The sequence below is a fragment of the Pongo pygmaeus genome, chromosome 12 (assembly GCF_028885625.2).
Source record: "Pongo pygmaeus isolate AG05252 chromosome 12, NHGRI_mPonPyg2-v2.0_pri, whole genome shotgun sequence".
In the NCBI taxonomy this organism is placed as follows: domain Eukaryota; kingdom Metazoa; phylum Chordata; class Mammalia; order Primates; family Hominidae; genus Pongo; species Pongo pygmaeus.
In genome coordinates this window covers 33,215,536-33,243,045 of record NC_072385.2, presented here as the reverse complement: position 1 = coordinate 33,243,045, position 27,510 = coordinate 33,215,536, and the positions used below count along the sequence as shown (strand labels likewise).

Here is a 27,510-nt window from a genome sequence, read left to right as displayed (position 1 = left end):
GGTGACCCCTCCTGCTTACACTGCTGACCCTCAGCTTTTGCCTACATTTGCAAGCCCAGGGGTTGTTTTTAAAACAAAGACATCTAAGCCCCACCCATGGGTGACCTGCTTCAGTTAGCAGAGGGTGAGGCTGAACATCAGAATTCTTAATAGATCCAGAGGATCAAATCCGATGCTCACTTAGGATTGCTAGTCACAGCCCTGAGTCCATCTCCAAGTGCTGCAGAAACAGAAGTTAGAATAGCCAAGGCAACATTTCAGAAAAAGGAAAAGCAGAGGACTTCTACAAAACTTAAGACTTATCTAAAGCCATAATAATTAACAAGGATAAGGGCCCGATGCGCTGGCCTACACCTGTAATCCCAGTACTTTGGGAGACTGAGACAAGTGGATCATCTGAGGTCAGTAGTTTGAGACAGCCTGGCCAACATGGTGAAATCCTGTCTCTAGTAAAAATACCAAAAATTAGCCATTCATAGTGGTGTGCACCTGTAATCCCAACTACTCTGGAGGCTGAGGCAGGAGAATGGCTTGAACCCAGGAGGCAGAGGTTGCAGTCAGTCAAGACCACACCACTGCCCTCTAGCCTAGGAGAGAGACTGAGACTCCATCTGAAAAAAGAAAAGAAAGAAAAGAAAGAAAGAAAGGAAAGAAGAAAGAAAGAAAGAAAGAAAGAAAGAAAGAAAGAAAGAAAGAAAGAAAGAAAGAAAGAAAGAAAGAAAGAAAGGAAGGAAGGAAGGAAGGAAGGAAGGAAGGAAGGGAGAAAGAAATAGAATAAGGGAACGCTACAGAGGGTTCTGAAACAGATCTACACACAAAGACCAATATGATTTACGTCAGAGGTGGCATGCAAAGCAACGTGAAAAGAACAGGTAAACTATAAGTCCACAGAGAAAAAAATTACATTTGACCCTACCAACACTACACACTTAAAAATCAGTGGAAAAAGAAAAACAATGAAACTTCAAGAAGAAAATATAGGAAAAAAGGTCTTTTTACTTTGGGGTAGGAAAAAGATTCTTTTTTTTTTTTTTTTTTTTCAGAAAAAAATATTTTACAAAAATCAATTCAAGATGGATTAAAGACTTAAATGTTAGACCTAAAACCATAAAAACCCTAGAAGAAAACCTAGCCATTACCATTCAGGACATAGGCATGGGCAAGGACTTCATGTCTAAAACACCAAAAGCAATGGCAACAAAAGCCAAAATTGACAAATAGGATCTAATTAAACTAAAGAGCTTCTGCACAGCAAAGGAAACTACCATCAGAGTGAACAGGCAACCTACAAAATGGGAGAAAATTTTCGCAACCTACTCATCTGACAAAGGGCTAATATCCAGAATCTACAATGAACTCCAACAAATTTACAAGAAAAAAACAAACAACCCCATCAAAAAGTGGGCAAAGGACATGAACAGACACTTCTCAAAAGAAGATATTTATGCAGCCAAAAAACACATGAAAAAATGCTCACCATCACTGGCCATCAGAGAAATGCAAATCAAAACCACAATGAGATACCATCTCACACCAGTTAGAATGGCAATCATTAAAAAGTCAGGAAACAACAGGTGCTGGAGAGGATGTGGAGAAATAGGAACACTTTTACACTGTTGGTGGGACTGTAAACTAGTTCAACCCTTGTGGAAGTCAGTGTGGCGATTCCTCAGGGATCTAGAACTAGAAATTCCATTTGACCCAGCCATCCCATTACTGGGTATATACCCAAAGGACTATAAATCATGCTGCTATAAAGACACATGCACACGTATGTTTATTGCGGCATTATTCACAATAGCAAAGACTTGGAACCAACCCAAATGTCCAACAATGATAGACTGGATTAAGAAAATGTGGCACATATACACCATGGAATACTATGCAGCCATAAAAAATGATGAGTTCATGTCCTTTGTAGGGACATGGATGAAATTGGAAATCATCATTCTCAGTAAACTATCGCAAGAACAAAAAACCAAACACCTCATATTCTCACTCATAGGTGGGAATTGAACAATGAGAACACATGGACACAGGAAGGGGAACATCACACTTCGGGGACTGTTGTGGGGTGGGGGGAGGGGGGAGGGATAGCATTGGGAGATATACCTAATGCTAGATGACGAGTTGGTGGGTGCAGCGCACCAGCATGGCACATGTATACATATGTAACTTACCTGCACATTGCGCACATGTACCATAGAGCCTAAAGTATAATAAGAATAATAAGAATAATAATAATAAAAAGAAAAAAAAAAAGAACTACCATTTGATCCAGCAATCCCACTATTGGGTATCTACCCAGTGGAAAATAAGCGATTATATGAAAAAGACACATGCACATGCACGTTTATGGCAGTACAATTGCAAACTTATGGAACCAACTTAAGTGTCCATCAACTAATGAGTGGATAAAGAAAATGTGGTATATATACACCATGGAATACTACTCATCCATAAAAAGGAATGAAATAATGTCTTTTGCAGCAACTTGGATGGAGCTGGAGCCATTATTCTAAGTGAGGCAACGCAGGAATGGAAAACCAAATGTTATATGTTCTCATTTATAAGTGCGAGTTAAGATATGAGGATACAAAGGCATAATAATAATAATATAATGGACTTTGGGAACAGGGCAGAGAGGAAGGTTGGGGTGGAGGTGAGGGATAAACACCACATATTGGGTACAATGTATACTGCTTGGGTGATGATCCACTAAGATGTCAGAAAGTACCACTAAAGAACTTATCCATGTAACCGGAAAAAGATTCTTAAACAAGTCACAGAAAGTACTAATCACAAAGGAAAATCAATACATCAGACTGCATTAAAACTAGGAAGTCTGAGACCTCATTACCAGAGTAGAAAGCCTAGCCATTGCTTAGAAGGACACATTGTAACAGTTACTGATATCCAGATCGATAAAGAACTACTACGAATCAATGAGAAATAGACAAGAGGCTAGCAAACCACACAACTGGCCAAATGTGGCTAACCACCTGTTTTTGTAAATAAAATGTTATTGAAACACAACCACACTCCTTCATTTCTACATTGTCTACAACTGTTTTTGTGCTTCCAAAACAGAGTTGAGTGGGTGAAACAGAGACCATCTGGCCTACAATGCCTAAAATATTTATTATTTGGCTTTTCACAGAAAAAAAAAAAATGATACCCCCTGGACAAGGTAACCCGCAGCCACTCAGGAGGCTGAGGCAGAAGGGTCACTTGAGCCCAGGGGTTCAAGGTTACAGTGAACTATGATTGCACTACCGCACTCCAGCCTGGGCAACAGAGCAAGAGCTTGTCTCAAAAAAAATTTTCACAAGCAAGCACTCAAAGAGAAAAATTACACACACACACACAGACATCCAAGTGCCAATAAGAAAATTTAAAGAAGATCAACATTATCAGTTATCGGGGAAGTGTTAATTAAAGCTGAAATGAGACACAATTACTCATTTATCCGAATAGCAAAAATTAAAAAGACTAATAGTACCATGTGTTGTCAGGTATGGGGCATAAATAACTCTTATACACTGCTGCTGGAACTGTAAATTGGCACCAATTTGGAAAATGGTTTGGCATTTTCTACATACCCTTATGACCCAACTATTTCACTCTCATGTAATATGTCCCACAAAATTGCATTCATAAGTGAGGAAAGTGTTCATACCAGCTTTGTTTCTAAGACCCAGAAATTGGAAATGACTCAAGAGTCTAACAATAATAATAATGAAATAGTACACAGCAATGCAAATGGATGAAATATAGCCACATGAAACAGCATAGATGATTCCCACTGATTTGCTATTGAGCCAAGGAAGCTAGACATAAATACTACATATGCTTTTATTCAAATTAAATAAAATTCAAAAACTGGTAAATCCAATCTATGACAGCATAAATCAGGGAAGTGGTTATTTGGGGGACTAGGGAGGCATAGTTTTTGCAAGATGGAAGAGGTGGGCCTTCGGAGGTGCTAGTAATGTTTCTTTCTTAACTTTCATGGGAAATGGTAATTAAAAGGTATGTTCACTTTCTGATAATCCAACAAGTTTGTCCATTTATGATTTCTGCGTTTTATATGTATATGTTATACTTCAATGAAAAGGGGTTTTTTAATGTATTGCAAACAATCATACCCAGGATATATAAATATATAAAATCTCCTATAAGTCACAAGAAAATGGCATGAAAAGTAAAATAAGAAATATACCAAAAAGTAAAATAAGAAATATACCAAAAGATATGAGTGGGCAGTTCAGATCCAGAAATGGCCAATAAACATGAAAAAAGTGGTCAATCTCACTAATAATTAAGGAAAAGCAAAATAAAATAAAAAGGTACATTTTATACTCACCAAATTGATTTTAAAAATCAAAGGCTTATAATACAAAGTTCAACACAAGGTTGTAGGAAATCTAGAATACTCCTGGTGAGCCATGCACGGTGGTTCATGCCTATAATCCCACCACTTTGGGAGGCCAAGGCTGGAGGACCACTTGAGGCCAGGAGTTCGACACCAGTCTGGGCATCATAGCAAGATTCTGTCGCCGCAAAAAATTTTTAAAATTACCTGGGCTTCCACTTGAGCCCAGGAGTTAGGCTGCAGTGAGCCATGATCACACCACTGCACTCCAGCCTGGACAAGAGTGAGACTCTGTCATAAAATAAAGTAAAATAAAATACTCCTGGCAAAAGCATAAACTGATACAAAATTCTGTGAAGCAATTTGTGTAACATCAACAAAGTTGAATATTTTGTTCATCTGCATGCCCTACAAATGAACAATTCTAGGGCTAGTAATCTTAGAGAAATGCATTCACCTGCAAACGTGCCTTAAAAGACAGGTATAAGGACATTCACTTCCACATTTCTTGTAAAAGAGGGAAACTAAACAACCTAAATGAACATGAAACATACAACAGAAAGGATCAACAAAGTCAAAAGTTAGCTTTTGAAAAGAGTACTAGAACTGACAAGTCTCTGATGAAACTAATGAAGTAAGTGTGTGTGTGCATGTGTGTGTGTGTGTGTGTGTAAGAAAGAATGAATAATGACTGAAGGTGAACCTTACTTTGAAGGTTTTGATGTCTGCAGACATTAAAAGAGAAGAGCTGCTAAACAATTTTCCAGAATATATGAAACCTTTAATGAAATGAGAAACTTCCTAAGACACAAAATCTTACCAAACTCACACAAGAGAAAGTAAGAAACTTGCATAATTCTTTCACCATTAAAGAAATTGAATCAATAGATGAAAATCTTCCCGTAAAGAAAACTCATGACCCAGAGGGGTGTGCTGGCAAGGGTTAACAAGCAGGAAAAACTAATTCCAATCTCAAATAACTAGCCCGTTCTCCTCCATGCCAAGAGTTACCTTTTATGTCAACATATGCCAGGATCATCAAGAAAAGAGAACTTTTGAAGATGAAAACACAAAGTGCAGAAAGATGAGCATAAAAAAGGAAGGGCTAGAAAGAGCTAGACTATATTTTTTTATTTGCTAGTATAGCATTATACAAGAATAATCACAGGGCACTAATCATGGTAGCCACAGCTGAGGAAGGTGTGATGAGCCCAGAGAAAATATGGAAAGGTAGCAAGAATGAGGTTTTCCAGGGGGTGACCTCTTAGAATTTGTGATTATTGAACCATGTGCACATAGTATGCATTTAAACAAACACAATTAATGTTAGAAAAAAAAGAATAGCCTGAAAAATAAGAATAACTGGAGGAAGGTGGTGGATCCAAATAATAAAATATTACAAAGCTATAATAACCAAAAATTTTTAAAAACAGTAATTAAGAAGGTAACGTTATCAATGACTGCTAGCTAGCTAATGTATCTTAGGCACACAACTTTCTTTACCAATTCTGCCTTAAAAAATACAACTTAACCTATAACAAACAGTGGGCTTTAAAGAAAAGGAGAAAAATATCAATAAGAAAATTTTTTTTTTTTACCTTATACCACTTTATTGGACCCAAAACGCAACTCTTCGGGAAGTGCAGATGACATGTGAGACTATCATCTTTTCCAAGATGTAATATTTGCTTGTACTCATCTGATAAATTTGGTAAACCACTTATGGAAGTGTCACACCAATGTTTTTCAAAAACAGTTAGGTTTACATGTATTCTATGACAGCTGTCTCTACCCCTGTAAGACAGATTGAGACCTCATAAACTCTTTAAAACAAATCACAAAATCAAATGATTCAGCCCATTTTCAAATGTCTTCAAATCATTTTCACAGCACTGTGCAAACCCTCTGCCTCTAATAAAGCACTAAGCACCCACAAATGATTCATCACAAAAGGACAAATGGTATTCGTACAGTGGAGGAACTGGACAACACCTTAACTGAGTGATCAAAATGGACATCACCAACTAGGGGCAAGTGGACGCCATGTGCCTCTGAGTAATATTCTGAAGAGGACACAAAGCACTCACCTAGCATTCCAGCCAAAATGGCTGAACCTAATCATGAAGAAATACCTGACAAACCCCAATGAAGGAGATAATACAAAATAATTGCTTATAGTTCTTAAAAATGTCAGTATCATGAAAAACAAAGACTGAGGAACTGTTTCAGATTAAAAGAAATTAAATATTCATGGCAACCAAAGGCAATGCATGATCCCAGATTGGTAACTGTACTGGAAAAGAAAGAAAAACACTATAAAAGGTCTTCAATGAGACCATTGATAAGATTAGAATATAGATTATAGATTACGGTATTATATGATGTTTAAGTTTCCTGAATTTGATAACTATACTATGATTATGTAAGAAATAAATAAATATACATTGAAAGGAAATAGGAAATATACACTGTTGATAGGAAATATACATTGAAATATTAAGGGCTAAGAGGGTATGATGTATACAGCTGAAATGGTTTAAAAAATGGTTTAGGAGAAAAATATTGTTTATAATTTATATCATATGTATGGTGAAAGAGAAAATTATAAGATAAATGTAAAAATATATTCTTAAAAATGAGGAATCTAGATAAAGGGTAGAAGGAAGTTCTTGATACTATTCCTGCAAAATTTATTTAAATTTAAAATTATTTCAAAGCAAAAAGTAAAAATATACAGTTTCCTAAACACATATCCTATCTGGATGTTAGTAATAAAAGTCTTGGAGAATTCATTTTCATTTTCTTTCATGGCAGATAATATCTTTGTCAATTTCTATTAAAAATTATTTTTCCTCATTTCACAGCTCCCAGATTTAAATAGTTTAAATCTAGCTTCGACATCCAGATTCATTTATGTGATGTATGATCTTCAAGTCTAGTTAATAATTCACAGCCTAGGCTAAAATAGGAAAGCAGACCTCCAGGTGCTCTGAGCGGTTTATTAGCAACTAAATCTGTGGAAAGGAGCCAGGCAGAGCTAACGACCACTTCCACTTGTGAACCACTCAATTTTGTGCATTTAGTCTGTCTGGTGTATAGAAATGAGGAATCTAACAGGAATCAGAGTGAGACACGGGCCATGCTGGGACACAGAAAGTGGCTGGCAAATATCATGGAATCAAAACAAGAGAGAGAGAATGGAGTACCTACTTCACACCTGATCTCAGTTAATTTGCACCTCAAGCCTATCAGGCCAGCATTACTTCCATTTTACAGAAAAAACTAAGGCTCAGAGAAATCAAGTAATTTGTTAAGGTCATGCAAGCCAGTGTGGGAGAGTCACGAAATTGGGCCCTCAGGCTAAATTTGGTCTACAGATGTGTTTTATTCAGGCCCCACAAAGCTTTACAAATTATAAAAAGTTGCGCACACAAATTCCGATTTCCATATTCCCTTGAAAAGTGAGAAGATGGGCTTGACCTGAATAGACAGCTACCTTTGAGGGGCATGTGCTTTCCAGTTGACCACAGTCACCAGCAGGCCTGTGTTATTCATATTTCTTAGCACAGTGAGGTCTGGAACATACTCGATGCTTACTCCCTGCCTTAAGCAGATTCCTTGTGAAAAGGGCTCATAGGAGGCTCATTCCTATCTGGATGTGCCATTTCCCACAAAAACTTTTGGCATTTCAAGAAAGATGGCAGCGGCTGGGCTAGGTGGCTCAGGCCTGTAATCCCAGCACTTTGGGAGGCCAAGACGGGCGGATCATGAGTTCAATAGCTCGAGATCATCCTAGCTAACACGGTGAAACCCCATCTCTACTAAAAATACAAAAAATTAGCCAAGCGTGGTGGCATGCGCCTATAGTCCCAGCTACTTGGGAAGCTGAGGCAGGAGAATCACTTGAACCTGGGAGGAGGAGGTTGCAGTGAGCGGAGATCGCCGCCACTGCACTCCAGCCTGGTGACGGAGCGAGACTGCATCTCAAAAAAAAAATAATAATAATACTGGGACAAACACACTTTGTGAGTGGGTCTGGTCTGAGGTGCCATTTCCATAGGGAAAGATGAATATCAGGTTCCAAAAATGATTTACAAATCTGTTCTGTTTAAAAATGTGTTCACTGGAAATTGTCTTGTAACAATTATAAAAACATACAACATAATTCTTCTCAAGAGTTTTCTATGTTCATTAAGAATTTTCCTAAAATAATTTATACATACACACACATGGGTTAGTTATATTTTAAATTAGGAACTTACTTTATAACACATTGGTAGACTCCTGAGTCCCCCCATTCCATGGGGAGAAACAAAATCCAAGTCTCGTCCTGGTGAATTCTAGACTGTATGTTTTTGGACACTGGGATTTTGCTAGAATTTTTATGCCATGTTACACTGACTTCCCCAGATGTTATGGGAGGGAATGTACAATTAAAAGCAAAAGGCTGGCTTGCTGAAAGCATCTCATTTTTCGTAAAAATGTCCTTGCATCCAGCTAGGGAAAGAAAAACAAAACAAAACAATACAATTATCCATGAAAGAAAACTTCAGTTTTATTTACTGTTAGTTTTTTTAAATGCCTCTTCAATTTTCCAGCCAATTTGAAATTTTATTTGGGAGTTTCTTGAGTCTGGAAGTTTCCTAAAAATAGCCTTCTGATTATAAAGTATAATTCCAAGTTCTTTAAATGTATCCATAAAACAGAATTTACTCCGTTCCCTCCTCACAAACCTCTTCCCCATCGGGAGTGATTTCCCTCTTTCCCTTCTATTCTACGACCCTTAGTTCTTTTCATCCACAGAGTTCTTTACCCTGTACTCATCTACAGAGTAAAGCAACCCTTCTTGTCTTTTCTGTTTCTGCTCTGCCATCCAGTTATTTTACTCTGTCTTGAGTAAAAGGTATTTCATCCCAAAACGATTGTTTAAAAAAAAAAAAATTGGTTCACTTTTAAAGTTCATTTCTACCAAATTTCCTTTTTTTTTTTTTTTTTTTTTTTTTGAGACAGAGTCTCGCTCTGTTGCCCAGGCTGGAGTGCAGAGGCTCAATCTCGGCTCACTGCAAGCTCCGCCTCCCGGGTTCACGCCATTCTCCTGCCTCAGCCTCCTGAGTAGCTAGGGCTACAGGCGCCCGCCACCATGCCCAGCTAATTTTTTTTTTTTGTATTTTTAGCAGAGACGAGGTTTCACCATGTTAGCCAGGATGGTCTCGATCTCCTGACCTCATGATCCGCCCGCCTTGGCCTCCCAAAGTACTGGGATTACAGGCATGAGCCACTGCGCCCGGCCATACCAAATTTCTTAGAAGAAATTTGTTCTATTGACGGTTTCCTTGCTTTCACCTTGTGTCATAAAATAACCCTTTATCTTATAAAATAGCCAGTGGTAATTCCATTTGAGCATTTTTACTCAAGTCTTCACTTGCAATTTGCCTAACTCCTTCCCCTCCCCAAAGTCACCTCCAAACTCAAAGGCGACATTCAGGGCTGAGCATCCGAGCACGTGGAGCTGGTTCGCTGTTTCCTCTTCCGCGGAACTCCGCCTGGCGGTCTGGGGAGCGGAAGGAGCCGCGCTCGGGCTGACGCGATCCCCGGGGGCTCCCAATGAGAGGCCAGGAGCCTGTGGACTAGGGCGGCCCCTGGGAACGGAGGACCCACGGAACGTACCTGTTGTGACAGACGGTGGAAGGGCGATGGACAACCCGCAGAGCAGCAAGGACCACATCCCCAAACCGGGCTGCAAGGAAGGGAGAAGAGGGTGGGAGGGGAGGACGCAGTAGGGCGGGCCCGAGGCGCCGGCGTGGGCGACCTCGGAATCTCAAAGACAACCGCCCAGGCCGCTGACCTTCCCTTTTTCCTAGGGAGCCCTCCGACTTTGGCCCCACGTTTCCCCAAAGACTGCTCTTCCCCTCTCTCCTTCGTCTGGGCGCCCGACCAGGATCCAGGGCAGGGAGCTCGCCCCGCAGCAGAGGAGAATGGGCGAGGAGTGGGCGGCGGCCGCGGTGGGGACCGCGTGGGAGCTGCTTCTGCCACCTGACAGCGAAGCAGGCTGGTGTCCAGAGCCCCCGCGAGGGCCAGGGCGCCCCCCAGCGCAGCCTGCGGCCTGGGTTCCAGACGTGGGACCCCATCCCCGCCCGCGGCGCACGGAGCCTCCCCTGCGCGCCTGTGTCCTCGGGATCCACCCGAGCCTGGCGGTCTAAACAGAAACCCCAAACAACCGCTCACTGGGGAGCAGCCAGGGCAGGCCTACCTGGCAAGGGCCGGCGGGAAAGGAGAAAGGAAGGCAGGGAGCCGCTGGAGCTGAAAGTAGCCGCGAGCTCCACTCCTCGACCCAGAGATGGAGTCGGCTCCCCCATGGTCACCTAGCCGATGGGGGCCCGCCTGGGGGGCCTGATCCCTGGCCTGCAGTGGCACACATTGTTGCCACGTCTTTTTCTGCACACCTCTCCTACTGTCAGGGCCCCACCCATGCCTGGCTCAGCCAGATTCCCGGCCCGGTGTCTACCTGCCTGCAGGATTGAAGCGTGCAGGACCTCGTGGAGAGTGGAAAATATGACAAGGACCCGAGCCCTGTCATGCCACTTCCATGCCTAGGTATTTCCCCGCCACCGTGGGCGGGGCAGACCTGCCTTCCCCAGTGGAGCGTAGGAAGGAATGTGACATCACACTAGGAAGTGGCTTGAAAGTCTTTGAGCCTGATTTTCTGGCATCTAAGTTCTTCATCACCAGGAGTGTCTGCTTAAGTCTATTCCAAGCTGAACGTCTAAATGAATTATTCATTCCTTTCCAAATCCCATTTGAGCAGTTACTGCATGCTCTGCATTGGCCTATGTGGAATGACCCCAAAGTGGAAGCCATCCCAAATTCTAAGGAGAATTATGAATCTGCCTGAGTCGTGCTCATTAACTTCTGTAAGACAGGCATCCCATGGTGTTCAAGCACTTCAGAGCCTGAAGACTGTTCCTGTCTAAAACTTCCCGATAAGGTGATGTCAACAGGGACCTGTTGCCCTAGCCATCAGGAGACATCCCAGAGTCATCCCACAGGGCACTGAGATGTAGGAAAAGATTCAAAATGTAATCTCCATTCAATAGATTACTGATTAAGCTCTTCCCGATGGTCTTTGAAAGATCGGAGACAGTGAGACAAAAGCAACCATAGGAGCAGAGATGCAATAATTGTGCTAATAGCAAAGCTTCCTGTGATAGGCTGAAGGTCAGTGGTTTGTAGATTTCTACACTCTTAAAAAAAGTATTGAGGATTCCAAAGTGCTTTTGTCTATGTAGGTTATGCCTGTCCATATTACTACATTAGAAGTTAAAGGGAGAATTTGTAAACATTTACTTTCTTATTTAAGTAACAATAAACCCATTACATGTTAACGCAAATATCATACAATTTATGAAAAATAACTCTACTTTCTAAAACAGGCTTATTGAGAAAAGTGGCATTGTTCTACACAGATGCAGATCTCTTTGATGTCTGGCTTACTAGAAGATGACTGGATTCTCATATTTGCTTCTGCAATCAGTGTCATGATATAATATGTCATATAGCTTCTGAAAAGGTCCACCATACACTAATGAGAGAATGAGAATAAAAAAGGAATATAAGGTCTTAATATTATGATGAACATAGTTTTGATTTCACAGATCTTTTTGAAGGGTCTCTCAGGGACCCATGGGGCTCCCACTCTTTGAGGACCTCTTTCTTAAGCTATAAATAGAGATTATTATTTATTTCCCCTACTATCAGCAGTAAACGAGGTTCCTCTGTATATGTATATTCTTCAGCGTTTATGTCCTCATCCAAAACAAAACAAAGACGTTACTATTTTTATAAAAGTCATATGATTTGCATTCAGAATTATTGCTATGAGCAGTGTTGAAAGGTATTTCTAAATCTTTATTTACGCTATCTTTTTTCATTTTCACTTTATGAATAGATGCATTTGTGTCGTATCTTGTTTCCTAGCCTGAGGACTAGTATATATGCCAAGTTTAACGGGTATGGTTGCCCCAAAATGTATGAAGTTAAGACAGGCCATCCCAGTCCCCTGCAGTTCCTCTCACTGGACACTTCTGACATTGCACTTTGCTACTAATTCTGTGAATCTGAAATTTAACTTCCTGGGGTGGTCTCTATGCCAAATGTGTTTCCTGATACGTGGAAAATGAACACTTGGCTTTGAAGGCAGAACTGATTCCGGGCATTGTAAACTTAGCAATTAAAACTAACAGGAAACCATAATATTTACTGCAGGTTCTAAATTACCTTGAAAAAAAAAACTTAAATGTATTCATCTCCTTCGAACATGTAAGTTTTTCCAAATTTATATTTTGCTCTTATAAACGGTGCTGCTGCAAAGATTCTAGTAATGTCCTTTTGTGCGAGTATTTCAGAGGCCATTTAGTGAACGGAATTGCAGAATCTTTGGGTAGGTACATCCTCAATTGTATTAGAAAAGCCCTATTTTTTTTCCATAACTATGTCCTTTAGAGGAAAAGAATTTCATTGCTTCATGTTCTTACCAATATTTGGTAATGTTAGACTTTTAAATTTTGCCAGTTTTACTGCTCTGATGTAAAGCTATCCTGTGATTTTATTTTATATACATTTAGATAGGGAGGTTATGCCCAGTTTCAGAGGTGGCAGTTGTAAAGCCTCCATAACAGGGTGTATAATATGTAATAGATGCTTATCACCATCCCCCTACCAACCCCACCTTGTCTAATTCTCTCCCACTTGCAGATATTTTTGCAATGGGAATATTCTTAATGTTTTCTAGCATTAGTGAGTGGCCATAGGAAATATATTTTCAGTTGGTTTTTTTAATGAAGTAAATCAACTTCCTCTAGAGACTCATTACTTCATTCTGAGAGCAGGCAAAAAGCAACAAATCTGTGTGTGATGAAAGCATTACAGAATTCTGCTTGGATGAATTTTACCTTCAGTCTATTTGACCCTCAGACTAGGATATGACGGCTGTTCAGAAGGATAGCAGGGCAACAATTTGGATTAAAGATTTCATATACAAATTTATATTTTACATGATGCATACTACCTTTTATTTGTTCTAACTAAATATCTGATAATTTCCCGTTGGCCATATCCCACAGATAATGTTTCCCAATGAGAATGAAACAGAAATATATTCACATGCAACAATTGAACTTTCCAAAACCCAGTATTAGGTTGGGGTGGGGGTTTGGGGCTCCACCAAAATCTTTATACCTTTAAGGCCCTTAAGTTCTCATATTTCCCCTCTGTGAGGCTTGGGAATATATAGCAGCATTTCTGTAGTAGACTGCTATTGTTGGGATGAAATGGACTTCCAGAAAGGGAAGAAGCAGCCAGGGAGACTAGAAGGAGGTCCTTAAAGCACTTGGTTTCCTGCAGTCCTGGGCTTAATCACTCCCTCGAGCTCCATTCATTAGTTCGCTCAGTCCCTCATCAAATATTTATACAGTTCCCACTGTGTTCCAGGTAATATTCTGAGTGCCAGAAATACAGCTGTACAGAAGACAGACCCTCTTAGAGTTTACAGTCATTCTAGTGTCAAGTAAATAAGAAAATTTTGAAGGATGATTTCAGGCTGGTGAGAACCCTGAAAGCAATTATGATGAAGTGATGGGGAGGGTGTTGGGGAAGTCCTCCCTTCAGAAGGGACTATGGTGCAGCAGAGGCCCTTGTCAAGGCAAGGAGTCCTGCATGTGGAGGTCTGGGAGAAGGGCTTTCCCCAAAGTAGGAAACAGCTAGTGCAAAATCACAAAGGAGGAAACAGTTTGTAAATTCCAAAATAACATGGATGAAGCCAATAGCCTTAGCTGCCTCAGCCTCCTGAGTAGCTGGCATTACAGGCGTGCACCACCACGCCCAGTTAATTTTTGTTTTTTGCTTTTTGTGTGTTTTTGGTAGAGATGGGGTTTCACCATGTTGACCAGGCTGGTCTCAAACTCCTGGCTTCAAGTGATCCGCCCGCCTCCGACTGTAATTGTTAAGTGAAACATTCAACCATGTTAATAGTTAACTGGCAAAGGATAACCTTTCTTGCCTATCAAATTAGCAATGATTTAATAATGAGTATTCTCAGCGCCACACACTGCTTGTGTAAGAGGAGCAAATGTCTCTATGGAACATCAAGGACCTGAAAAGGAACCTTGCCCTCTGAATATATGCTAAGCAAATGATTAGGGAAGTAAAAATATTTGAGAAAGGATAACTATTGCACTTCGACTACTGATAGCTAAAACTAGAAATAATCTGGATATCCAATGAAGGCAGCAAAGCTATCAGATTATGGACCATCCATTTGATAGACTTAGTGACTACTTATAGATTGTATTTCATATAATGTGGGCAAATATTTATGCTAAGTTTTAAAAAGAGTGTTAAACTCCATGTATTATATGGTCTCAGTTATATCCACAGAAAGGTTATAAAATATCAATAATTATCTTTAGATTGTGAAGTTATGGGTGACATTTTTCTTCCTTATATGTTTTAGAAATTTCCACATTCTCTCAAACCATTATTGCTTTCGTAATAAAAAGAAGTTTCTCCTAATTTATTTTATAAAGTGTCTTAAATATAATTGACTCCCAAGGGGATTACTATACCACCTTCCTAACAACCTCCCTATGTAACCTTTTACCTCCTCCCAATCTGCTGCACAACAGTGCCCTATCAATGTGTTTTTTTATGTCTAAAGTTCTTCCAACCTGTTGCCTCCAATATCTCCCATATACCTACTCCTAGTGGTAAAGTCCAAATACTTCAGTCATGGGTTTAAGACCCTCTGTCATATGAGATTGTTTCCTGAACAACTTTCTCTTCACAGTCTTCTTCTCTGGCTAGATTTCTGTTTTTTCTTACTTTGTAATTTTCTCAGTGTCTAGCATAATGTTAACCACATGGTTAGCACTTTTTAAAAATCTAAAAGTAGGCTTGAGAACACAAATATTTCCCCTGTGTTTTTGAATTTGAGAGAGGACATGGGTCCAGTTTTAGGAAAGACAAGAATTCAGAAGCAATCAAGTACAGTGTGGAAGGCAGGGCTACGGAATAGCATCTGACGATAAAAACTGTTGAAAAAGATGGCCGCTGTCCACAGCCTTGAAAGCAAATGAGAAGCTGCAGTCTGTCCCTGGCTAAGCAGGGTAAGTGATGTAACATGGCTGAGGAGGGAAAATGCAGTGTTAGCCAGGGAAGGATTAACTACATGAACCAAAGCAGGAGTGGATCCCCACACAGGCTGTGAAACATGCAATACCCTTTCACTAAAGAAGCCTAAGGAATCTCATTCTCAGGACGTGTAGATTGACAGGAAAACCAATGAACACTGTAGAATGGTATCATTGTAGCCCTTCCCAGACCTGGAAGCAGAAACCAAATGACACTTGGGATCACTTCCAGGTCAAAGGTTCTAAGAAAAACAAGCTTCATCAACTTCACCCTGTAGGTAAATTAATCTCTCAACTGGTTGAACACAGCTTTAGAGATGTCAACAGCTTCCTATGAGTCTAGAGTCAAGTGGTACAGGCTCAACTGGTCTAACAGCTGCAAATTTTGAGAGACTGCTGTGCTAATGTTTGGGGCTCAGATTTAAGGTATAGGTAGGATTTACATACTTTGAGCAGCCAAGCCTTCTTCAGAAGAAACCTGAGCGGCATGTGGTAAGATAAGCATGTTTTTGTTTTGAATGATTAATACTCATTTTAAATAGTACCACCTATTCCTATAACTCTTCCTCTCCTTAAAATTTAAACACCCTCCCCACCCCCCGCCCCACACACACACACAATCTTTGGTTGTAAAATGAATGTTATCACATCAAAAAGTTATCCCTTTCCTCTGTCTTCCTACATACATTTTTTTCATGTATACTCCATTTTATGAATTATTGCCACTATGGTGATTCATTCATGTATTTTATTTTAGTAACAGAGGAACAATTTTTCCCTTCCAGCCCAATCCACATTCTTCCCCACCTGCTACACTCTCTATGCCCTGCACGCTAAGCCAACCTCACCACACTCCTAGAGCCTCACGTCAAAGGCGAAAAGTTTTTTTGACAAATAAGCTGGAGGAAATCTCTGATTTTATAATTGCATGGTATTTATACTTAGAAGTCCTTCAATTACTACTTGGGGAACATACTATATTAAAAATGCTAAACCAGATCCTGACTTGCTAAAATGGGATTAAGTAGCAGCTGTGATCATTTTAAAAAGTTAGCACCAGCATTATATCACTCCCCAACCCCTGCACACACCTAAAACCCTAGAATTTGAAAAATATACATTTTGGATGAATAAGTTTTTTGTTTTATCTGTACTCATCAAGTGATAAAACTAAGAAAATATATTTTGAGATTCTATCCCATATACTCGACAGAGGCTTTCCACACATAAACATCTTGTAACATAGGAAGTCCTGTTTTACACATGAGAAAATGGGGGTTCCATACAACCAGGTGCTTTGTTGTGGTTTCAAAGCTGTGACAGTGCAGGAATTTAGTCCCAGGTCTTTTCCCACCAGATGGCATTCCTGTTGTAAAATAATTCCAGAGACTCCCTAAAAACCTATTTTGCATTTACTGGGGAAAAGTTGTCTGACAAGGAGAGGAAAAAGTGTGACTTTTAAATGGTGGTTAGCACTGATATTCCTAATGGTTTGCACATTAACTGGTATCATAACCAAAATGTGGTGCAAAGCTCCCTGAACTCTTCCAGTGAGAAACATTCTTTCAGGTTGGGGGCCGGTGGAGGGGCTGTGGGCTGGACAGGGTTCCTGGCCTCTGTGGTTATACAACTTCAGTTTGACATTGTGTACTTTGTCCTTAGTGTCAATTGTCATTTTTAATTTATGAGTCCTCTCTATTCCTTCCATTTGCAGATTCTAATAGGGCTTCAGATAAGCAATTCATAGAATTGCTACTAACAAAGCAACCATTTTCTGAGAACCTGCTTTATGCTAAGCATTAGGCTTGTCATAATATATTTAATCTTTTTAATCTTAACTCTATGAGTTAGATATTATACCTATATAATTAGTAAATTGGGGCTCAAATACTTTGCCTACGGTTTCACTCCAGGTAGCTGGTGGAGGCAGTGTTCATAGTGGACTCAGACTCTAAGCCAACCTGCCACCTGCCCCTTCTCCCCAGGTACTGAGAAAGTCACCTGCCCCTTAGCATTGCTGTGAGGTAAGAAGGAGGCACTGACTAGGTGTCATCTCTGACCAACAGAGTTACCAAGCTTTAGAGCATGCATTTTGGACAGCAAGTTCACCAATTTTGCCCACCTTCTGGGTCAAAGGAAAAAACAAATAAAAGCCCTTTGTAAAATGTAAAAGTCTATACAAATATTCCCTTTATCATTTTTTGGACAGGCAAAGTGACAAGTTAATAGTAAATTGATAAGAAGTTAATAAACAGTTAATGATAAGGCTCACGTTTTAATCCATTTTAGAAGCAAGTGAGCAGAGGGAGTAGAGTTTAGCTAGAAGAAGGGAGTTAGGGCTCACTGTTAAGCCAATAGCCTCTGACCGCCACTCCCCTCCACTCCTCCAGCTCCTCCCCACCTGCTTCCCCGCAACAGGAAGAACTCTCTGCAGAAGGTCTCCTCACCTTGTTGAGGCCTGGGAATGTGCAGATGTGCAGGTAAGCTGTGGACTGGACAAAGAACAGATTCTCAAGGATAACAGTACAAAGTTTGAAAATTTTATTGGAAAATAAGTACAGTCTATTGATCCATGATGCATGCTGTACATGAATTTGGTGTTTTAATATATAAAAAATTTGGCTTCTGCTGCAAAATTATATAAACAGGTTAAAAAAACTCCTTCATCATTAACTAGTACAAACATAATTTATCAAAAATGTCATTTAAAAAATGGCTCAATACCTTTTATTGCAAATAAGAAAGGCAAGAGAGGAAAAATATAAATTGTGCTAAACCAGTTTTAACGACCGGTAATTAAATATTTTGTTGCATTTGCAAACTCTTCTTCAACACTTAGGCCATCTTTTAAGAAATGCCATAAAAAAACTGCAAGAAAATCTAATTAATGTGGAAGGCATTAAAAGTTTTTTGTTTTGTTTTAGTGGGGACAATAAGTCAAAGGAAGTTCACGGGGAACTAGGAATGTGTCTTCTTCCTCCAGAATTCAACCCTTGGAAGATGGGGAATGACTTTGCACTTTTCTGTTTGGATCCTCCTCCACCCACGCTTATCCATTGATTCTTGTCCCTCCTTAAATTCCAGCTGCCATTCTACTTGTAATTCTTGGTCATCATCACCCCCACTCTCTGGCCAATTTTGTCACTAACCTAAGTTTCCAAATTGGCTTGCTTTCTTGGCACTATGCATGCTGACACATTTTCTAGATGACAGACTAAAATAATCTGCAAAATTAAATTTGTAAAACATCTAATAGGCTTTTCGGGACGTGACATCCCTGTTCCATGGGCTTCTGGCTGTAGTCTGTGTGCCAAATGAAAGCTAGGCCCTGTCTGTTGGAACAGCAGCTCCAGAACAGCACTGTTCCTTCAAGCAGGCAAAGCGGGCCCAGGAGAAAGCAGGTGGAAAGGCAAGAGTCAGAGACTTAAACTCAATGTGTTTTTGTTTAGGAGGAAAATTATTATTCCAAATAAAAGTTGGTGTTCACCCTTATTAAATACGAGAAATATAAAAACCAAAAGTCCTCTCCATGTTCATACAACTCTTAAAACTGTGCTTGTGTCCTGCTATCGGTGGCATATAAATTTGGCTTTCATTTTTAATGAAAATGAAACATTTTAAGAAATGTTTGCCTCTAGGGAAAGAATAGATGAAAGTAGAAGAGTTTTTCATAAAATCTAAACACAATTTTTGAAAATTCCAACATTTAGAAGTTTGGAATTTGGTGTCTTGAATAAAAGCATTCCTAGACTCGGTCACTTCCTAGCAAAATGTCATTTCTTCTCACAAATGTGCCAGTGTGGAGTGAGGGGGGACCATTATTGACCTGAAATCAAGTACTCAGAACACCAGACTAGAAGCCAGAAATGGAGGCTCAAGTCCTAGGTTCAATAGAACTTAGAGTGTGATTTTTTTAAAAAATAGGTCACTTTCTCTATATATAAAATTAGAATAATTGCAAAAATTAAATAAGATAATTGGGGAATGTTTTTAAACATAAAGCATCATATAAATCTATGTTACATGTGCAAATTGCTCCTGGAAGGCAGTGAGGGACAGAGACAGCCACCCACAGCCTCTCCCTCAGAGAGCAGCAATTCCAGCTGGAGGGAGACCAGCCTCCCTGATGTGCTCACCGCCATCACTGCAGTGGGCCTGACCAGAGAGAGAAGGCTGGAGAGGAAGTCGCCTCTTAGGGAAAGTCTCCCAGAGACTGTGGAATTGGAGGATGTTCTGAATTTTGGTAAAATTCTGATCAGCTAGAGAAAATGCGAGAAGGCCTTCTAGGCAAAGGAGGAGGAAGGGTGCAGGCAAGAGCAGAGACAGAGGAGTGCCGGGGGCAGGTGCCATGGCCACCAGGCCAACCTGGGAATTCACACAGCGGGACAGCGAGGGGAGGCTGGAGGACAGGGCAGGGAGGTGGGCTGGGAGTGACATGCTGGTGGGAAAGCATGGGCTTCAGCTCCTGAACAGGTGGAGCCCCCAGGAGGTGTTTCAGCAGGAGCGGGATGACAGAAGAGTGGCATCACGGGAAGGATGGTTCATGTGTGGGCTGTGCAAGGGACATTGCGGAGGGAGGAAGCCACTAGGGAGCTGTCCCTCCAAAGACGTAAAATGCAGGATAATAACAGAGGACAGGATGGTCATGCCAGGGAGGAAAGCATTAAGAAGTGGATCAATTCCCTGCTACTGTTGCTTTTTTAAGTTCTCTCTCTCCTGTGGAAAGCTAAGATGACTTCAAAACTTTGGAATCCTGGAGAATCCCTTTGTTCACTGAAGTGAGTTTTCAAGCTCTGTAAAATAAAATTTGGTCTTTGGAAACTAACTTCTGGCTGGGGATGTGTATGGAAAATACAAGCAGATGGAAAGTTCTCCAAGAACATGTCTCCCTTCCTCAGTGAGGTGTCAGTCTCACTTTGCCTGCAGCACCTCTCAGGAGAGCCGCTCCAGGGTCAGTGACTCTACAGGGTCCCCAGACAAGGCATAGCCCCGCTCTTGGGCTGTGGATGACTTAACAAAGCCATCTGTAGACGGTGGCTATTTCCTTCTTGCCCTTTCCTCTAGTTTGCTGTCTCCATGCCTTTTGTTGGCAGTTCAAACATTCAGAGAGGGCATTTATTGCCCTTTTTTTGAGACGGAATCTTGCTCTGTTGCCAGGCTAGAGTGCAGTGGCCCGAACTCGGCTCACTGCAACCTCCGTCTCCCCGGTTCAAGCAATTCTCCTGCCTCAGCCGCCTGTGTAGCTGGGATTACAGGCATGCGCCACCATGCCTAGGTCATTTTTGTATTTTTAGTAGAGATGGGATTTTGCCATGTTGGCTGGGCTGGTCTCGAACTCCTGACCTCTGGTGATCCACCCACTTCAGCCTCCCAAAGTGCTGGGATTATAGGCGTGAGCCACCACACTGGGCCTATTGCCTTTTTAAAAGATCTTCCCAAGCCCTCTACTCTGAAGTGCCCTGGCCTGCTATTGACGTCATGGCTTATTCCCTTAATAATCTGATTCCAGGTGACCTCAGGGATAAAGGATGATACAGTTACATTCCATGAACTCTGCAATTCAGCATGAGGCACAACCTGGCCTGCAACACCATAAGACAGGAGGCACCTAAAGAACTCTTGGTAACTTCTCCATGCTACCCAAGAGGCACGTGAGCCTCTCTTTGCAGTTTCTCCTTAGTGGTGGGTGACAGTAACTGGTGTCTAGATGAAGGTGACCGTCGCTGGACTGGCATGTGGTACCTGACATTCTTCCAGAACCTTGTCTTTGCAGACTGTGGTCCCTGTGTAAAGTCGCCTGACCAGCGGATAGCCCCATGTTTCTGCTTAATGAATTTAATCGATTCTGGCATTTTCTCATAGTCTTGGATTTTCTCCAGCTCAAGCAGGACAACTTTAATTCCATCCTGAACAAGAGCATTATACATGGCTATTTGCTCTTCAGATGAACCACCCAGCCAGCTGAAGCCTGATGTTTCTCTGACTAAAATGATAATCAGTCTTCTGCTTTTCTTTACATTTTCATTAATGACCTCAACAATGTCTGAAAAACAGGAAGCACAATATAGTAAGTAAAATTCTATTTATCATCATTCTCTCCTGAACCAAAGCCACACAAGGCTTTTCACAACCGTATGGCTCCTAATGCCTTTTTCTTGCCTTACTTAAAATTAAAGGAGTTTCCCATGTTTTTAATTAATTAATTTTAAGAGACAGGCTCTTGTTCTGCTGCTCACACTGGAGTGCAGTGGTGTGATCTTGGATCACTGCAGCCTCAAACTCCTAGGCTCAAGCGACCCTCTCACCCTGGCATCCCAGGGTTGTGCTGAGATAAAAGGCGTGAGCCACTGCAAACCTCCCATTTTATAGACTAACTCAAAAATTGGCCCTCAAAAGACAAATATTTCATTTAGAACTCAGAAAACTTTGTTGGAATTTTAAAAACTTATTATTCAATCATTTGGTCTCTACCACTGCTGTTTAATTGTATCAGTTGTAAAGCAACTGTTGGGTTTAACTAGTCGTTAAGTTTTTCAAAACTAAATGAAAATCACTTAATTATTGCTCTGACAAAATATGAGAGAAGTAAATGCATTTAATAAATGTAAAAATCATCATACACTTCTGAAGAGGTTCTTAAAATTGTGAAACATATATCCCTATGCCACGATCTTCTAGAAAGATGGAATCCACATTTTACTAAGTAGTTTTACAACAATAAGCCTTTACTTTGTTCCATTACACACATACCTTCCCCAACGTAGTCATCCCTTCCATAAATGAACAGCTTATATCCACACTGTTTTTCCAAGACCTCAGGCAAGAGTTTAAACACAAAAATATCACAGTCAGAGGCAGACCCTTCCCCAACGGTCTTTGGATACAGTATATATGCATCATAGGTCTTTCCATCTGAAGCTAAAGGAAAAACATAATGTATTTAGAACCACAAGGCAAAAATAAGAGATTCGATAAAGTCAGTATCACAAACATTCATTACATAATGAACTATTCATCTTTTTTTGTACAATGGCATGACTGAAGCAGCAATACCAAAAATATAATCCCTTTAAAAAGTGTTCTTCTCTTACAAGGTTTCTATTTCTTGTGTTTTACTGCAAATTTGTTCTTCTATTTGGAGGCTGCCTCGTATACTCTTAGTATAGAGCCATCCTTAAAGTCTCCCTGTCCTCATCTTCTTCCCCAAAGGTCTCAGCCCTGAATTCTATACATTCATTTTTTTTTTAGATATTGTGGTATTCCTTTTTTTTTTTTTTTGCAAAGTTTAAACAAAGGAGAGAGAGAGAACCTCCCTGATGCACGAAGATCTAGTCATTTCATTTCTTTCATTAAGGTATGATCTATGTCTGTCCTATTCATCACAGAGCAAGGCCTCCCAATGGCTTGTGCATAACTGAATTTATAAACAGATGCTCTAAATACCTGTTTATTCTGTTTATTCTACCAATATGAATGTTGAGGCAGGAACTTAGAAAACAATGATATTCAGCCTAATGAGTTATAAAACTATAATTCTGTGTGAGAATAACTAGTATTCTTGTATATGCCACTTTTCATTTTAGAAACCCTCTTAGTAAAAACCCTCTTAGTCATCTTCTACATCTCCTAACTATCCCTTACCTCCAACAAGAAATACTGCATGGAATACAAAATTATACCTTTTATTGGGAGAAAATCATAGCAGGAATCCCTATACCAAAGCACAATGTCAATCTTGAAGATTTTATAGATGAAAACAGAACACACAATTATGACTGTCAACGTGACACATATACCAATCATGTGCTTCTGGAAATTAGTGACTATAGCAAAAAGAAAAAAAGAGGAAAAAAAATATTAGAACCAAAAAGAATTAAAACTTTGAGCGCAACAAATTAAATATCTTCATCTCAGAGAGCCCATATCTGGGAATGGACTGCATTCAGACAGTATTAACTCATTCATTATTATCACTTTGTAATGGATACTAATGTACAAAGCAATGATAAAACTAAGGTGCATTCTATGAAGTTTCTACCTAAATAGCATAATACATAATAACATGGAAAAAATACCAAAGACCACAAGATAGAGCATTCCACAGTAAAAGAGGGAAAAGTTAAAATCACTCAAAAGCCTACAAAAGTTCCCTGAGGTCAGAGAGTCCATTGGGTAAAACTAAAGACTGGTGGAAAGGGAATAAGGTGGAGGCTTAGGGAAGTTTCAGATTTCCACATTCTCCTGGCCTCCTTCTCTACTTAGTTATCCAATAATTACAGAGGAAGCTGGGGAGCAGATGGAGTAGGTGATGGGGAGGGGGCTAGAGAAGAAAGGGAAGAAAAAGAAAGTACCCTCTAAATATCAGGAACCATGTAAGCATCCAGAAACGGGAATCTAAAAGCTTTATTTACTTTTCCAACTTAAATGATTTGGATGTAAAACAGAAATCAAGTTATACCATTTTCCAGACAAATATCCAGCTGGCCCAAATGATAGTTCACATTTACAGTCTTAAGTACTGTTGCTTCATACAAGATCATGATGTCTGTAGTAATAATCCTCCAGATTTATTTTTCTTATTTAAGACCACCATGACTATACTTGGTCCTTTACAGTTCCCTATGACTTTTACAGGTGTCCACAAAAACACACCCATACAAACACTGACTCTCACTTGCACAAATACTGCTGAGATTTTGATTGAAATTTTTTTGGAATCCATAGATTCATTTGGGGAAGAACTGACATCTTCATAATATCGAGTCTTTCATTCTATGAACATTGTATATCCATTTAGTTCTTCTCTAATTTATCTCAATATTTTTTAGTTTGTATTACAGAGGTCTTGAACAGCTTTTGCTAGATTTATTCTTAAGTATTTGATGATTTTTGATGCTACCGTAAATGTTATCTTTTAAATGTAATTTCTATTTGTATGCTGCCAGTATTTAAACATATATAGAAGTTAATTTATAGAGTCTTGCAGATATTCTTCCATGCACACAATTATAGTATCCTATGTTTAATTAAACCACAAATTACCTTAAAATGTTTCACAAATACTTTCAATATTATGTTTTATTATACCAATTCATGAAACCCAGTGACTTCTGATGTCCTCTTTGAAAGTGGAGATTTAGTCTTACCCTATGCATCATCAATGTAGTCATTTACTTCAAAATATTCATTGGGTACCCACAATGTACCAGACCTAACTTGCCATTAGCTGTGGAAATAGAATGATTACTAAGATAAATGGTTGCCATCATCACAGAATTTATAGTTAAGTATAGAAAACTAAGTACCATAGATCCTGTGACAGATGGTGCTACAGAAGTACATACAGAGGCCCTAACCTCCTCTCTTTGGGCCGAGAGCTGGGTTAAGGGTAGGCAGCAGGACAGAAAAGCTTCCAAGAAGAGAGAGTTCAGCAGAAGAGTAAAAGAGAAAAAAAGTTACCCAAGTAATGAGGAAGTGAAGAGTGTTCTAAGCAGAGGAAATGGCATTTCAAACTTCAAGGTCATGGAATCTTACTACAGTAAAACAAAATTGCATTTCAATTAGTTTGTTGTTTACCTGGATATATTAACTGGATATAAGCTGCATCTATACCATGTGTATTCTTGGCAAAACAGGTAAATGGATGTTTATAAAATCTACTTTCAATTTCCGATATATTAAGCACTGTGATGAGGGTACTCCTTCTTTTGTTTGCAGGATTTTCCACACTATTCGAGAGAGAGAAAGTAAATAAACTTGTGTAAGTAAATTGCATCAACTACAAATAAGACCTGTATACCCCGTGTATTTCCTTATTTGTGACAAAATTGCAGCTGAAATAATCACCCTGCCCAATCACAGTCACAACATTCAGACTGCTGGCAACACTAATCTGAGATTTTACAACCCCAAGACCACTGTCAGTAACAGGCTCTCAGTAGCAGAGAAAGCAAAAAAATTACCAACCACTTCCAAGAAGAAAAATGTAGACAAATGCATTGTGTTCTCCATGGGGCACAGAGGAGATGCTAAACAAGAGGAGACTGGGGCAGATGACAAAGTGCTTTGCAGGTGTTGTGAAGGAGAGGTTATGGGAAGCCAGGAGATCCTTGTCCCATAGATGAGCAGTAGGAAACCAGTAGAAGCTTTTGAGAGCAGTGGATTGCCTGATTCTTGAGCTCATTAAAGAGTCTCTTCTAAGCTACTTGAGGAATATGAAGAATAATGAAAGACAATTGCTTCGTTGAAATGTTGCAACATGTATAACGTAAGAGAAAGGCTTCTAAGTGGTCTGTAATTTGCACCACAATGGCATGTATTTTTTACCTTAAATGTACAAGATCTTATAAATTCTACTTAGCTTAGCAAAAAAAAAAAAAAAAAGGCAGCAAAGGGTTAGGAGCAACTAACACTTGCTTTTAAACTAAGACGACAAGGTTATATAAAATATCACGTGAGATTTAACATCAAAATGTGAATAACTCTTAGCATACATACCTGTAATAGTCTTCCCCTAGTACTGGGTCATCTTCATCAATTACTGACCCATTCCACTTCCAGTAAGCAATGTCACTCAACTGGCCAGTGACATTACAGATCAATTGTATCTGGGATCCTGCAAAGAATGTATTTTTAATCGTAACATTAATTGATTTTTTCTGATCTATCTAGATTAATAAATGGCTACTGAATTAAAATTTTAAATACAGAAATGCACAAAGAAAAAGGAAAATTACCCTAAACCCACCACCCAGAGAAAACCACCATTAGTAACTTTATGTATCTCATTCCTTATCTTCTCTGTGAACATGTGCAGTTTTTGAAATGGGGTCTTTTTGCCTATTTTGTAATTACTGTGGATTGGGAATTTGGGCCCACGTGATTTGTCTTCCAAAATAGACTCTGTCATGGCTGCTTAGCACTCCCTAATACATATACACTATGATTAACTATTTCCTATTGATGAACACAATTTCCTAATTTTTCATTATTATGATTAATATTTTAATGAATATCCTTGTTTGTACACATCCTGAAGTATTAAAATCTGGAAGTAAGATTGAATTAAAGAAACATATTTTAAAAGCTAACCCCCTCTCTTTAGTGAGGCTATATCAGTCTACACTCTCTCTAATAGTGTATGTGAGCACGATTTTCCCCAAAACCACCAGATAACAAGTGTTTTTGGTTAGACATTACCTTTTGAGAGAAGAAGATATCACTTAAGTTTTCATCTACATTTCTTGAATTCATGGTGAATCAACATGCTTTTCATTAGCTTGGTGCTCATCGGCCTTCCTTTTTAAAAGCTGTTATCCCTCTATCCATTATTTAATTCCATTTTTTAAAATGAGACACAGTCTCGCTCTGTCACTCAGGCTGGAAGTGCAGTGGCGCAATCTCGGCTCACTGTAACCTTCTCCTCCTGGGTTCAAGCTACTCTCATGCCTCAGCCTCTTGAGCAGCTGGAACTACAGGCGTGCACCACCACACCCAGCTAATTTTTGTATTTTTAGTAGAGATGGTGTTTCAACGTCTTGGCCAGGCTGGTCTCAAACACCTGGCCTCAAGTGATCTGTCCACCTTAGCCTTCCAAAGTGCTGGAATGCATGCTTTAAATTTCAGTTTTTCTGATATTCATATTCAGGGTTTTGGTTTTTTTAGTTTTTTTCCTCTCTTATAAATTCCACATATTTTCAAAGTTTTTCTAAGACATTTTATGGACACTTCTAAGACATTTACTGGTGCAAATGGCATCTGTTTTCCTATTATGTTTCCTAGCTGGTTATTGCTAAATAAGTCTTATATTTTAGAATATTAATTATAAATGTTAATTTGTTATCTGACTACTTTATATAGAATTAATTCTAGTTTTTCCCAGGAATTTTCTTGGAATTTGTATGTTCACGAAACAATAATAAAAATGTACTTTTTCCCTTGTGGTAAGCATAC

The 27,510-nt window shown here is 39.6% G+C and overlaps 2 protein-coding genes and 1 long non-coding RNA gene across 16 annotated transcripts in view; 1 reads left to right on the top strand and 2 right to left on the bottom strand.

The window, feature by feature from the left end:
* Positions 1-11,767, bottom strand: part of IL1RL2 (interleukin 1 receptor like 2) — a 56,381-nt gene extending 44,614 nt beyond the window's left edge. Inside the window, exons 1-4 of one of the 4 annotated variants that reach the window (XM_054476039.2) lie at positions 10,626-10,657; positions 10,043-10,112; positions 8,638-8,872; positions 5,974-6,169 (exon numbers count right to left, since the gene is read on the bottom strand). In XM_054476039.2, the coding sequence (XP_054332014.1) occupies positions 5,974-6,169; positions 8,638-8,872; positions 10,043-10,100 (489 nt within the window). In that variant the 5' untranslated portion in view covers positions 10,101-10,112; positions 10,626-10,657. Of the gene's footprint in view, positions 1-5,973; positions 6,170-8,637; positions 8,873-10,042; positions 10,206-10,625; positions 10,658-10,884 lie in introns of those variants that run through there. The other 3 variants (XM_054476041.2, XM_054476043.2, XM_054476042.2) reach the window with 3 other exon arrangements.
* A 4,068-nt stretch (positions 11,768-15,835) lies between these two features.
* On the top strand, positions 15,836-25,407 carry LOC129030564 (uncharacterized). Its single transcript, XR_008500699.1, has 3 exons — positions 15,836-16,050; positions 17,949-18,038; positions 25,276-25,407. It is a non-coding gene; the product is annotated as an uncharacterized LOC129030564 (long non-coding RNA).
* Positions 18,077-27,510, bottom strand: part of IL1R1 (interleukin 1 receptor type 1) — a 75,372-nt gene continuing 65,938 nt past the window's right edge. For all 11 annotated transcript variants that reach the window (XM_063648496.1, XM_054476028.2, XM_054476030.2 and 8 more), the window contains exons 8-12: positions 26,056-26,173; positions 25,135-25,286; positions 23,238-23,381; positions 22,309-22,476; positions 18,077-21,601 (exon numbers count right to left, since the gene is read on the bottom strand). In XM_063648496.1, the coding sequence (XP_063504566.1) occupies positions 21,195-21,601; positions 22,309-22,476; positions 23,238-23,381; positions 25,135-25,286; positions 26,056-26,173 (989 nt within the window). In that variant the 3' untranslated portion in view covers positions 18,077-21,194. The remainder of the gene's footprint in view (positions 21,602-22,308; positions 22,477-23,237; positions 23,382-25,134; positions 25,287-26,055; positions 26,174-27,510) is intronic.